General features: G+C 62.8%; 1 protein-coding gene across 1 annotated transcript in view; it reads right to left on the bottom strand.

Moving 5' to 3' along the window:
• The window catches only part of KIF21B (kinesin family member 21B), a 43248-nt gene extending 30626 nt beyond the window's left edge, over positions 1-12622 (bottom strand). The window contains 1 exon segment of the mRNA XM_050326797.1: positions 12513-12622. Within this exon segment, the coding sequence (XP_050182754.1) occupies positions 12513-12550 (38 nt within the window). The 5' untranslated portion in view covers positions 12551-12622.
• Positions 12623-13475: the final 853 nt, after the last annotated feature.

Genomic DNA, 13475 nt, shown 5'->3' with positions numbered 1-13475 from the left:
TTAAATACCTCCAAGGGCAGTTGGCAAGAAGATGAGCAGCAGCCCTGGAGGGGTGTGTGCATATTTATTTTCCACAGGGCATTTAGGAACCCACCTCCAGCCTGGCCATGCTGGGCTGATCCAGTGTCCACACACCAACACCAACATCTGCCCCCCTCGCTCCCCACAGCATCATGGGGGTCTTATGTGGCCACCAGGAGACATCACAGAGGGTTTCTCTGGGCCAGTGCAGCTGCTCCTCCTGCTCCCCAGTGTTCAAGTGCCCCAGCACTCCCACACCAGTGTCTCATCCCTGCCCTCCCAGGAAGCACATCACCACACCAGGCAACATGAGACCCTGGTTGGGCCAGGCTGTGTTGTTCAGGTCATGCCCAGGCACCACAACACCTCCTCCAAACAGAGACTCATGGAACTGTTTAGGTTGAAAAAAACCCTCTAAGATCACCAAGTCCAACCATTCCCCCAGCACTGCCATAATTCACCACGAGAACTGGGTGTGATGCTGTCGGGGCCCAACCTGTGGACGATGGAACTGCTCCCTCACCTGCCTCTGGGCACAGCCAGCCAAACTGTTTGTGTGGCAATTAGGGACATACACGCCAAGCAGCAGCCAAATTTAAGCAGCACTTCACCAGCAGGGTGCTGCCTTGACACCCTCCAGCTTGGCAAGGAATGACCTGAGCCCCAGCTCTCCCAGGCAGCCTGGGCCCAGCCAGCCCTACACTGGCACTGGTGACGGCTCCTGCCCAAAGCTGGTGTGGGGGCTGTCCTGGGACCAGCAGGGTGCTCAGCACCACCCCCACCTCCTTCCCATGGAATGGGATAATGCGATGGATGGATGGATGGATGGATGGATGGATGGATGGACCGACCTCAGCACAGGCAACACCCCAGGCAGGAGAGAGTCAGCAGGACCACGGCAGCACCAGCCACCACCACACTGCACCCCACCCTCAGCGCCCCGCGAAGGGACGGTGACAAGGGACGGAGCTGCACGGTCCCAGCCAAGCGCTCCTGCCAAGAAAACCTTCCCAGGCACCCGGCGGGAGGCAGATGGATGAACAGACAGACAGAGGAGCCTGCAGGGGTGGAAAACATCCCTCCCCGACCGGCAGCTATCGCCGGGGCGATGACGGGCGGCGCAGCAGGAGCCCGATCCAGCATCAGCATCCAAGCGCGGCAGCACAAGCGGCACCCGTGCCAGGAGAGCTGCAGCCGGCACAGGGACACAAAGGGGACCTCGGCTGGAGCCTCTCCATCGCTCCCCTTCCCGTCCCTGCCAGGCTGGCAGGCTCTGAAAGCGTCTCCACGGCTGGGCCAACGGGGAGCCCGAGCATCTGGGAGGAAGGGGGGAGCGGGTCCCGCGCCCCGAGGGGCAGGAGCTTCGGCAGGCACAAAGGGCGAGTTGTTCTGCGCCGCTGCCCCGTGCCAGGCTTGGCTGGCGGGAGCGGAGAGGGGCTGGGAGCCAAGTGGGCACTGAGGGGCAGCTCCTCAGGCAGGGTCAGCTCAGGAGTCCCTGACCCCAACGAGAGCAGCCTCCACATCCCAGCATCTCGAGCCCTGCAAGAGGCAAGGGGATGGGACTGACCCTATGGTGTCCCCACACCACAGACACCACCAGCCTCCTGTACTCTGATGGGAGGTTGTCTCCTTGCACAAGAAGGCACAGTTTGGCTGACATGTCCTCCTCACCCAGATGTCTCAGCTTCCACCCTCCCAGCCCACCCCTATGGCAGCCCCAAGGGGCTCAGAGCATCCTTTGGCCCCCACCAAACTGCCTGCACCCATGGCTGGGCATATGCCAGGCCAAACCATCCTGCTGAGACATGGCTGGCCTGGGGCAAGGCAGCCATCCCATCTCTCTTGGCCATCCCACTCAGCATGGCCCACAGGAGAGGGTGGGCACAGGGGCAGAGGGACCCAGCCTCCCCCAGACCCATCACCCACATCACACAGGGGCTGTTCCAGCTCCCAGGGAGGCTGAGCACACACACCCATCCAAACGTTTCCCAGTGCTGGCAGGGACTGCAGGGCAGCCACTCACAGACTGGGGGGGGTCACCAGGAGCTCCTGTCCCTCCAAGACCTCTCTGTGAGGCAGGGAGGCTGCCTGCAGACCCTACAAGGAGCCTCTCCCCTCCCAAGGAGGCTGCCCAGCCAGGCAGGGCTGGTTTCCCAGGGAGCAGAGCCAGGGAACAGCGGGTGGAAGAGTTCCATGGGATTTTCCCTCTCTGTGCCAGGCCCTGGAGGCTTGGAGCCACACTGCCTCTTGCCCACCTTCTCTGCAGAGGGGCAAGGCTGCCCAATGCAATGCTGATGAGGGGCTGGGCACTGCACCTTGCCCAGCCACAGCCATCAGCCACCACGGGCTGGCAGAGGCTGGAGCTGGCAGACCCCACCAGAGGCACAGCCCAGCTCTCTGGATGAGCCTGCCAGGACAGGTGGGCTGGGCAAGCCCAGACAACGCCTGGCTCCTCTCCCCACATTGCCTGCATTCATCCTGTTCCCATCCCCATTCCTTGCATCACCTGTGTTCACCCCAGCCCTTTTCCCACAACACCCCCCTCCCCACATCACCTGCATTCACCCCACTTCCCCTCCCCTGGCATTCAGCCCACTCCCATCCCCACAGCACCTGTGCTTGCCCTGCTCCCATCCCCACACCCCCCATGGCCCCATACCTGCTCCCCCTGTTACCATCTCCCTCCAGCCCCCCCCAAGAACTGCAGGAGCACCTTCCCAACAGCCCAGCCTCACATACAGCCCCTCTGCCAGCCTTGCTGTCACCTCTGCTCCCTGCCCACTTCACTCCCCTTTGCCCCAGACCTGTCTTTCATGCTTTGCTGCTGCCCTGTAATCCCACCAAGCAGCACAGGGCAGCCAGAAGGAGCAGCTCTCACATCTTCCTCTGCTCCCCCAGGTCTCCTCAGGGGTCAAGGACACCCCAGGCATCACAGAGCCACCAGGCAAGGCGGTGTGTGGCACATGGGGCGCAGCGTGGCACTGTGTGGGGCACTCAGCTTGGCCAAGCAGCTCCCCAGGACAGGATCAGAGCAAAGTGCTCCAGGTTTTCCCACATCTCCAGGTCAACACTGCAAGCTGCCTGCACCAAGCAGGAGCCAGCAGCTCCCCCAGGCCCGAATCCCATGGGGGGGATCTGCCCCCTTGGCCACAAAGGGATCTCCCAGGTTCATCCCCCCCAAGCACAGGGTCCCAGGAGAGGGCTGGCTGCCAAGGGCTGGCTCTCTGCACACAGGTTACGTTGGACCCAAACCAAGACAAAGTTCAGCATTTAATTATTGTGGCGGGGAAGTGGCTCAGCAATCAGAGAAAATTGAATCAGGCTCCCCCGGGGACTGCCAGGTCTGGTCGGCAAACGTTGCAATTAAGAGATATTATAGCCAGGCACCTCCCAGCAGGAGCGAGCACAGCACGGAGCCACCTGTGCCACTGTGCCCCAGTCAAACCCTGCCGAGGCACAGGGTGCCACAGCCAGCGCTGGGGACCAGCACTGGGGCGAGACAGAGCTCCTGGCCGGCCTGGGGACACCCCACAGAGCTGGGGTGCACCCCGAGGCTCACTGGGGACGTGCCTTCAGCCCACATCCATCCCCCAAGGAAGCTGCCCCAGTGCCACCCAGCCTGCTCCCCTGCAGGCCAAACCCCACCGCCTCGGACCCAAGAACCCCACGGGCTCCTCCTAATCCTCCCACTCCAGATTTTCCCAGGCTTAGAGAAACCTTTAAATCAGGCCGTGGCAGGCGCCATGTGCTGCTCATTAGCTCTGGCAGGAGCACGTGGCGCTGAGTTGCACCATCTGCTCCGAGCCGAGACCCGTCTAGGGCAGGGATGAGGGATGCTCTGCCTGCTCAGGGCCAGCACTGGGGACACCCAGCCCGTGGCAGAGACCAGCAGGGCCCGGGGATGCACAGGGATGCTCTGCCCAGCCTAGAGGGGAGCGGGAACACACCGAGTTTGGGATCTCCCCAGATCCCACATAAGCGACTGGCCACGCCATCGGCTGCGTGTGGGGCTGCCCAAGGTGAACACCACGAGGATATTTGCAAACAACAGACCCAGGACAGTCACTTGTAAAGGGCTGCAGTGTCCCAAAACCCCAGGCACTGCCCCTGCCCACACAACGTGACACAGTGCCCCAGCAGGGCCCCCACTCCCTCCAGCAGGAACAGCCCACCAGCTCAGCAGCAGCTTCAGCAGTTAACAGAGAGCAAAAGGAAATCATCATTCACCAGGAGACCCAGGGCCTGATGGGCCATCAGCCTGACCCTTGGGGCACAGGAATGCCACGGGTCCCATGGAGAGAGCCAGGCAGGCTCCCCCACCCAACTCTGCCCCCCAGTGCTGAGGCTCCCACTTCCTCCCAAGCCAGTGAATCACACCCAAAGGCTCCCTCCCTTTCCCAGGAGTGCCTGTGAGGTCCCCATGCCCCAGTTCCACCCCAGTACTGGTGCACCCACACTGGAGATAAGGCTTCCCCAGAGCTGGCACGCTGGCAGCCTCCCGGCACGCTCCAATTGCCACCGGGAAAACAACAACCCAATCTTGGCAGAAGATACTGCAGACCCAGAGCCTACAGGGAGCATCAGAGCAGCTTGCCCACAAGACAGGGGAGCAGGTGGCACAAAAGAGGTGCTTCTCCAGCCCCTCCCCAAAAAAATAAATAAGTGCCAAGCCCTTGGCCAGCAGGATGGGGGATGCTGTAAAGCACCCAGGAGCAAACCTGGTCCTATGGGTGGGCAGGGAACAGGGAATGCCTTGCCCTGATGTCTCCCTCAGGCAGGTGCAGGCTGAAATAATGGATGAGCAGAGACCACAGCACCATGGACTAAGAGACCACCCCACAACAGGAGGGGCTGGGCTGTACTTCCCAGCCCTGCAATGTTGAGCCAGGGAACTCAGTGCTTGGAGGGCAAAGGAAGACAAGGAGGAGGAGCTCAACTCCAGCCTTTCCCCTGCCAGTATCCACCATCTCCTCCCAGACCAGAGTAGGTATGGAGATATCCCACTCTGCCAAACAAAGCCAGGCATGGGCGGTGGGCAGAGATGTCCCCAGCCCCGCATGGGGTTCCATGGTGTTCCAGGGGTTCCAGGGGAGCTTGGGGCCAGGCTCCACTACAGCAGGCTGTGACAAGAAATCTTCTCTGCCATGTCAGGCTCCAGGGAGCTGCAGAGTGGGGGAAGGGATCCCTGAGACCTCGGGCTCAGCCCTGAAGCCTCGCTTGGAAATGGGGGTGATGACTGTGTGGCATCCACATGGGAAGAGCAGAGGGGCAGATCCCAAGCAAGATGAGGTGGCCCCCAGACACACAGCAATGCAGTGGGTATATGGGGACATGCCAGGGCAGTGCTGGACCAGCTCCTGCTCTGCCCAGAGGGGGAAAGGGTGGCAGGCAGGCCAGCCCCCTTCCCTCCCACCAAGCCAAAGCAAAACCCATCAGCGACTGACCTGGGTGCAAAGTCACTCCCGGCACGACGAGCCCTTGCAGCAGATTCCAGCAGCAGCTGCCCTCACAATCCACCACATCCCAAATCTGCCGGCTGTTTAACCAGCAGCATGGAGTGTTTTGACAGCCTCCAGCAGGAAACAACCCTGTGGGACCACCAGGGCCAACCCCCCACCAGCAGGAACAGCAGGACAGCCACTGGCCAGGGCTGGTTCACACCAGGCTCATGGGGGTATCGCCTTCCCTCTCCTGGGGCCAGGAGCCATGTTCCTGACAGCTTTGTTTGGGGCTTCATCTCCTGCAATTTTCTCCTGCCTCCAGTTTCACTGCTGAGGTCGCAGCTGGCTCTGTCCCCTGGCTAATCCAGCCACGGCCTCCCAAGATCCTGAGGCTCCATGGCATTCAGTTAAATCCCCTGCCAATGGGCGATGTGTGCAGGCACCAAAACCCTCCTCAAGCTGCTTTGCTGCTGGCACACCTGGTGGGACCACGGGTGCAGCCTCGCGAGGCTCCGGCCCCTTTCTAACATTTCCACTGTAAAGCCGTGGAGTGCCTGACTGGAGCCAGGCACAGAACCCCCAGTGCCCCACACACCTGGGCTCAGCACTGCCCTCCCACCACAGCCCCCAACAGCACCCTACAGACTGGAGGGACCTCTGTCCTGTCGCTCCTCAGAACAAGCACCCCCTCCCCTCCGAAGGCTGAGGATCCCCAGAGTGAAAGCAAAGAGCAGCAGCTCACCCGGATGGGCTCAGCCCTGCAGCAAAACAGGCACAGGATGGGGAGGGGGGGAAGGGTGTGGGGAGGGGGGCCACTGCCAGGGCTGAGCTGCCCTCACTAGGGGCAAAGGATGGAGAGATGGGCTGGGGATGCTCTGCCCAGCCTAGAGGGGAGCAGGAACACACCGAGTTTGGGATCTCCCCAGATCCCACATAAGCGACTGGCCACGCCATCAGCTGCGTGTGGGGCTGCCCAAGGGGAACACCACGAGGGTGTTTGCAAACAACAGACCCAGGACAGTCTGCTGCAGTGTCCCAAAACCCCAGGCAGTGCCCCTGCCCACACAATGTGACACAGTGCCCCAGCAGGGCCCCCACTCCCTCCAGCAGGAACAGCCCACCAGCTCAGCAGCAGCTTCAGCAGTTAACAGAGAGCAAAAGGAAATCATCATTCACCAGGAGACCCAGGGCCTGATAGGCCATCAGCCTGACCCTTGGGGCACAGGAATGTCACGGGTCCCATGGAGAGAGCCAGGCAGGCTCCCCCACCCAACTCTGCCCCCCAGTGCTGAGGCTCCCACTTCCTCCCAAGCCAGTGAATCACACCCAAAGGCTCCCTCCCTTTCCCAGGAGTGCCTGTGAGGTCCCCGTGCCCCAGTTCCACCCCAGTACTGGTGCACCCACACTGGAGATAAGGCTTCCCCAGAGCTGGCACGCTGGCAGCCTCCCGGCACGCTCCAATTGCCGCCGGGAAAACAACAACCCAATCTTGGCAGAAGATACTGCAGACCCAGAGCCCACAGGGAGCATCAGAGCAGCTTGCCCACAAGACAGGGGAGCAGGTGGCACAAAAGAGGTGCTTCTCCAGCCCCTCCTCCAAAAAAATAAATAAATGCCAAGCCCTTGGCCAGCAGGATGGGGGATGCTGCAAAGCACCCAGGAGCAAACCTGGTCCTCTGGCTGGGCAGGGAACAGGGAATGCCTTGCCCTGATGTCTCCCTCAGGCAGGTGCAGCCTGAAATAATGGATGAGCAGAGACCACAGCACCATGGACTAAGAGACCACCCCACAACAGGAAGGACACGTTGGGCCAGGGAACTCAGTGCTTGGAGGGCAAAGGAAGACAAGGAGGAGGAGCTCAGCTCCAGCCTTTCCCCTGCCAGTATCCACCATCTCCTCCCAGACCAGAGCAGGTATGGAGATATCCCACTCTGCCAAACAAAGCCAGGCATGGGCGGTGGGCAGAGATGTCCCCAGCCCCGCATGGGGTTCCATGGTGTTCCAGGGGTTCCAGGGGAGCTTGCGGCCAGGCTCCACTACAGCAGGCTGTGACAAGAAATCTTCCCTGCCATGTCAGGCTCCAGGGAGCTGCAGAGCGGGGGAAGGGATCCCTGAGACCTCGGGCTCAGCCCTGAAGCCTCACTTGGAAATGGGGGTGATGACTGTGTGGCATCCACATGAGAAGAGCAGAGGGGCAGATCCCAAGCAAGATGAGGTGGCCCCCAGACACACAGCAATGCAGTGGGGATATGGGGACATGCCAGGGCAGTGCTGGACCAGCTCCTGCTCTGCCCAGAGGGGGAAAGGGTGGCAGGCAGGCCAGCCCCCTTCCCTCCCACCAAGCCAAAGTAAAACCCATCAGCGACTGACCTGGGTGCAAAGTCACTCCCGGCACGACGAGCCCTTGCAGCAGATTCCAGCAGCAGCTGCCCTCACAATCCACCACATCCCAAATCTGCCGGCTGTTTAACCAGCAGCATGGAGTGTTTTGACAGCCTCCAGCAGGAAACAACCCCGTGGGACCACCAGGGCCAACCCCCCACCAGCAGGAACAGCAGGACAGCCACTGGCCAGGGCTGGTTCACACCAGGCTCACGGGGGTATCGCCTTCCCTCTCCTGGGGCCAGGAGCCATGTTCCTGACAGCTTTGTTTGGGGCTTCATCTCCTGCAATTTTCTCCTGCCTCCAGTTTCACTGCTGAGGTCGCAGCTGGCTCTGTCCCCTGGCTAATCCAGCCCCGGCCTCCCAAGATCCTGAGGCTCCATGGCATTCAGTTAAATCCCCTGCCAATGGGCGATGTGTGCAGGCACCAAAACCCTCCTCAAGCTGCTTTGCTGCTGGCACACCTGGTGGGACCACGGGGTGCAGCCTCGCGAGGCTCCGGCCCCTTTCTAACATTTCCACTGTAAAAGCCGTGGAGTGCCTGACTGGAGCCAGGCACAGAACCCCCAGTGCCCCACACACCTGGGCTCAGCACTGCCCTCCCACCATGGCCCCCAACAGCACCCTACAGACTGGAGGGACCTCTGTCCTGTCGCTCCTCAGAACAAGCACCCCCTCCCCTCCGAAGGCTGAGGATCCCCAGAGTGAAAGCAAAGAGCAGCAGCTCACCCGGATGGGCTCAGCCCTGCAGCAAAACAGGCACAGGATGGGGAGGGGGGGAAGGGTGTGGGAGGGGGGGGCCACTGCCAGGGCTGAGCTGCCCTCACTAGGGGCAAAGGATAGAGAGATGGGCTGGGGATGCTCTGCCCATCCAGCACCCTCAGGATAAAGCAGCCTCTTAAGATCTTTCCTTCCTGGGATCAGGGCTGCTCCCAGCCCCTGTAGATGGGAGATGGAGCACCCTAGGGCTGTGCCCCACACCAGGATAGGCTGGCTGTTAGCAAGAGCAGTGGGTGGGCAGCAGGTACCAAGCTGTACCCCACCTCTCCCCACTGGAGCCCTTGGAGAGCACGGACACTGGCCTGGCACAAGTTGGGTTGAGACCACCTCTCCAGCTGGACCCAAATCTGTCACAGAAGGGATGGTTTGAAAAGGGCTACAACACATCCACCTCCTCGGGGACTGACCCCAGCTGGTGCTGGAGACTTCGGATTCACAGAAAGCATCCCGGTAGGCAGAGATGCCAGGACTCTGGCAGGGCTAGAGCCCAGCTGATCCCACCACTTGGCCTTTCCCAGCTCAGTCCCTCAGCCGAGGACCCCCCAGGGTGATGGGTGCATGAGTCTGTCCACTCCTCCTTCCCACGGAGGAGTTGGGGGTCACTCCCTGGGGCAGAAGCCAGCACGGGACTGCCCTCGTGGAGCACAAAGCATCGCAGGGGGAGTGTCTGCGAGAGCAGCAGAGCACTGGAGGTTGCAGGGTTTAAATAAACTTGAAATCCGACTCAACTTCCTTCCCCAATTTCACAAGCTCCGTTTCCTGCGTCTCCGCAGCCGGCCACGCGTGCTCAGTGCCACGGGCAGCTCTGGCACAGGGGATGCCACTCTCTCCGATGAGCTGGCCAGTTTGGAGGTGCCCTCAGGGAGCAGCTCTGCAGCCAGGCAGGCTGCTCAGGCCTCCAGCCAAGGAGTTTAATGGCCTCTGGGGTCAATACGAGCCATCAGCCCTTCCTGACACTGCAAAACTGCTCGTGCGCCCAACAGGGCTGAGCTCCGCTTCCTGCAACCGGCACGGGGAGTCCCCGCTCCCCAGCCCCCTGCAGCTGCCAGAGCTGCCAGCACCCCACTGCAAGCCTGGAGGGGGGACTGCTGAGCCTGCAGGCATGAGCCTTAAACCCCTGGCACAAGCCTCAAATCAAGACTGTGCTCCTGGACAGAGGGCAAGGAACGTGGGGAGCTGCTGCGCCGGCTGCGCCGCAGCCACCCTTTTGAAGGTCACCTACAGAAGGAAGCGGCAATTGCTGCCTAAAGGAGTGTGGGTCCCCAGGCCCCCCCCAGCTCAGCACCATCGTGGCAGGCAGCAGTTTCCTGCTGACACCGTTACCCCGGCGCAGGGCAGGCGGGCACCGGCCCCGGCGGTTCCTCCCCACGCCGGAGCCAGCGAGCTCAGCCGCGCCCACGGAGCCACGAGTCAGAGCCGAGGCTAAGGGGCAAGCGAAGGCAGACCCTGCTGGCGGGGAAGGCGGCGGCCGGGGCAGGACCCAGCCCTGCCCTTTGCAGACAGTGCAGGTCTGAGCTGCAGGTACAAGGTACAGGGACAAATCAGCCCCTGGGCCAGGAGCAGCTGCTGGGCCTGCATTTCCCTCTGCTGACGGCAGCGTTGCTGCAGGTACTGGCCATTTCCCTCCTGGCACACAAGAAAGCCCAAATAATGCCCCTGCACTCCAGCACCTGGCTCAGAAACCGGATTCTTTGGACTCCCAGTGCAAACGGGGCAGACTGGGGGTCTCGAGGGGAAGATGGGAGCCTGTGAGGTCGACAGTGAAACACCACAGCGTCGCTTCCTGCCTCCTCCTGCCAGACCAAGAGAATCAGCAAGAACTGGGGTACACAGCTCCAGTGCCTCTGCTCCACTGTCCCCATTCCTCCCACCCTGAGGGCTCTGTGGGACCACAGAGATGGATCCTGGTGGCCTGTGGCACCTCTTGACATCAGCTGGACCGTCCCCAATCTTTTGACCCCATCAGCCCACAGTGCCTTCCTCCAACACCCCAATCACTTCACAGTGTCCCTGGCCCTTCCCCAGGTCCCACCTCACTCCCACCAGCAGCACAGACACACAGACCCCGAAGAAATGGCACAGCTGGCCCACTGACGTTATTATGAAGGGACAAAAGGGGAGCTTTGATCCGTGTCCTGCCGCACCCCAGAGGCATTCAATCCCTCCACGCTCCGATGGCCAAGGGAGGCAGATCTAGGGCAGGTTTGCTCCAAGGGTGGGGGGTCCTGGAGACTCCCCCAGCCCTGCTGCTCCACCGGCAGGGTGTCACCAGCGCTCACAAAGGAAAATCTCACTCTGCTCCCAGCCCAGGACAGGAGGGGACCCAACCCAGCCCCCCGGGGCTGGTGTAGCAGAAAAGGCGGGTGGTCCACAGGGAGAGCAGCTCGGCCCTTGCACACTCAGCCCTTGCACACTCAGCCCAGCCTCGGAGCCACCTTCCTGCATGGCGCTGCGACCTGCCGGCTTTGTCTGGCAGCCTCCTTGCTCTCAGCTCCGCTCCTTTGTCCTCCCGACTCACCTCCACCACTGCATCGCCCCAGCTGCCTGGCTCCCACCGGCTGCACTGAGTGGGATGCTGGCTCAGTCCCTCAAGGAAGGCACGGGAAAGGGTTGGACCTGTCCCCTCTCCCTGGTTCCTCACCATGGACACTCCAGCCCCACTGCAATGCTGCATATCCCAACCACCTCCCGGCTGCGATGTTTTCCCCAGCACCAGCCAGCCCAGGACCCCACTGCTGGCACACCCCTGAGGGATTGGGAGAGCCCAGCAGAAATGACCCCACAGCCGCCATCCAGAGTGGCACCCCCCGCATGATGTTAAAAGGCATCATCCCGAGACAAATGCAGCGCAAAGAGGGGAACAGCCTGGCCAGGAGGAAATCTCCACCCCCAGCGCCGGCATCACTCGGTTCCCGGGTCAATGTCCTGGCACGGCCACTCTGTCTCGGCACAGCCCACCCTGCCCCTGTGCAGGCACCCCAGCAGCACACGCAGCAGGGGCTGCCGTCACTCCTCCTGCAGCTCCCCCATCCTTCACAGCCACAGCCCGGCCTCAACCCCCGGCTTCTCCAGAGGAGCACGGCAGAAAATCCCCTCCGGCTGCTCCCTGGGCGGGCAGGCTGGAGGGGCAGGGGGAGCTGGGAGGTGTCCTGGTGCACACACACACACACACACGCGTGCACACACGCACACAGCCCTGCACACTCGCCTGCACAACGCACACCCAGCCCCACACCCACCCGCTCTCCCTCCATCACTGCCGCCGCACCAGCAGCATCTTTTGTGCTCCCGCTCTGCCCAGCCAGGGCCAAGGCAGTGCCCCCCGAGCCCCGGCGGGCTCGGAGGCCGCCGGCAGCTCCCTCTGCGAGGTGCGGGTCTGGAGGCGCATTGTTCCCAGCACAAAGACACCGAAACGCCGCATCGTTCCCCCCACCAACCAGGGACCCCCACCCCGCCCCCGGCATCCCGGTGACACCTCGGGGGATCCAAACCCACCCGCGCCGCAGCCGGGAGGTGCCCAGGCTGGGTGGCAGGCAGCTCTGCCGGTGGAGGGGTCGGGGGATGGCGGGGCGGGGAGGGGGGGAGATCAGCGCGGAGCTGAGCGACGCGGGAGCCGGTGGGGAGAGGTGGGGGGAAACACCCCGAAACGGTGCAGAGAGAAAGCGACGGGAGAGGGGGTGCGGGGTGCGGCAGAACCCGGCTCGGTGGAGACAAGGGGGTCTCACCACCCCGGGAGGAACACCCGCCTCGCACCCGCGGCCGTAGCGCCCGCCCCGCCGGCCGGGCATCGGTGCCGGGGAGCGCACCAAGCTCCCTGCGCCCACCCCCCCGGGACGCACAGCCCTCCCGGCGCCGGGAGCACCGGCCAAGCCCCCTCCCGGAGCTCACCTCACGGCCACCTTGACGCAGCTGTCCGGGGTCGCCATCGCCCCGCGCCGCCACCGCGGCCGCCGCTACCCGGGAGCATCCGCGGGGCGGGGGGGCGGGACCGGCCCAGGTGCGGGGCGGGGCCGGGACGGGGCCGCGCCCCCCGAAAAAAAAAAACCCAACCGCGAGCACGAGGGTTGGGGGGGTGTTTGGGGTACGCGCAGAGATCCGCGGAGGGGGTCGGGGCTGCTCTCGCTCTCACACGCGCGGTTACACTCGCACTCGCACCCCTCAGTTGGCGCTGCCCCCTGCAGGGGCTGCTCCGGGTGTTCTGGGGCTGTTCCGGCTGTACCGGGGCTGTACCAGGGTTTTTCCGGGTGTACTGGGGCTGTACCAGGGCTGCGCCGGGTGTACCGGGGCTGTACCAGGGCTGCTCCGGGTGTACCGGGGCTGTTCCGGCTGTATCGGAGCAGTATTGGGGCTGCTCGGGGCTGTTCCAGAATATATCGGGGCTGTGCGGGGTTTTTCCGTGTGTACCGGAGCTATACCGGGGCAGTACTGGGGCTGCTCTGGGTGTACCGGGGCAGTATCGGAGGTGCTCCGCGTGTACCGGGGCAGTACTGGGGCTGCTCTGCGCTGTTCCGGGATTTACTGGGACTGTGCCAGGGCTGTTCCGGGCTGCACCGGATGGCATGGTCCCACATGGTTGGCATCACTCAGACACTTCCATGGCTCCACTGGATCCCGTCCCAGAGCTCTGTGATGTTGAGGGGTGGCACCGTGGAGCAGCAGGAGCCAGAGCAGGTCAGTTGCTGTGCCTCTCCTCCTACTCCCACCCACGTGCCAGCTGTGCCACAAGTCACATCTGCTCCCCAGTTCAGGTAGAATCAACTCAAAAAAAAAAGACACACCAAAACCACACCTCCCGTGCAGTGCTAGACCCTAGGAGAGGGTGTAAAGGCCCCACCACCGCTGTGTGTCCCC

This window comes from Myiozetetes cayanensis, unplaced genomic scaffold, assembly GCF_022539395.1.
Source record: "Myiozetetes cayanensis isolate MyiCay16 unplaced genomic scaffold, myiCay2020 scf32, whole genome shotgun sequence".
In the NCBI taxonomy this organism is placed as follows: Eukaryota; Metazoa; Chordata; class Aves; order Passeriformes; family Tyrannidae; genus Myiozetetes; species Myiozetetes cayanensis.
The sequence above is the reverse complement of the archived record's forward strand: the minus strand, read 5'-3'. Positions and strand labels throughout refer to the sequence as shown.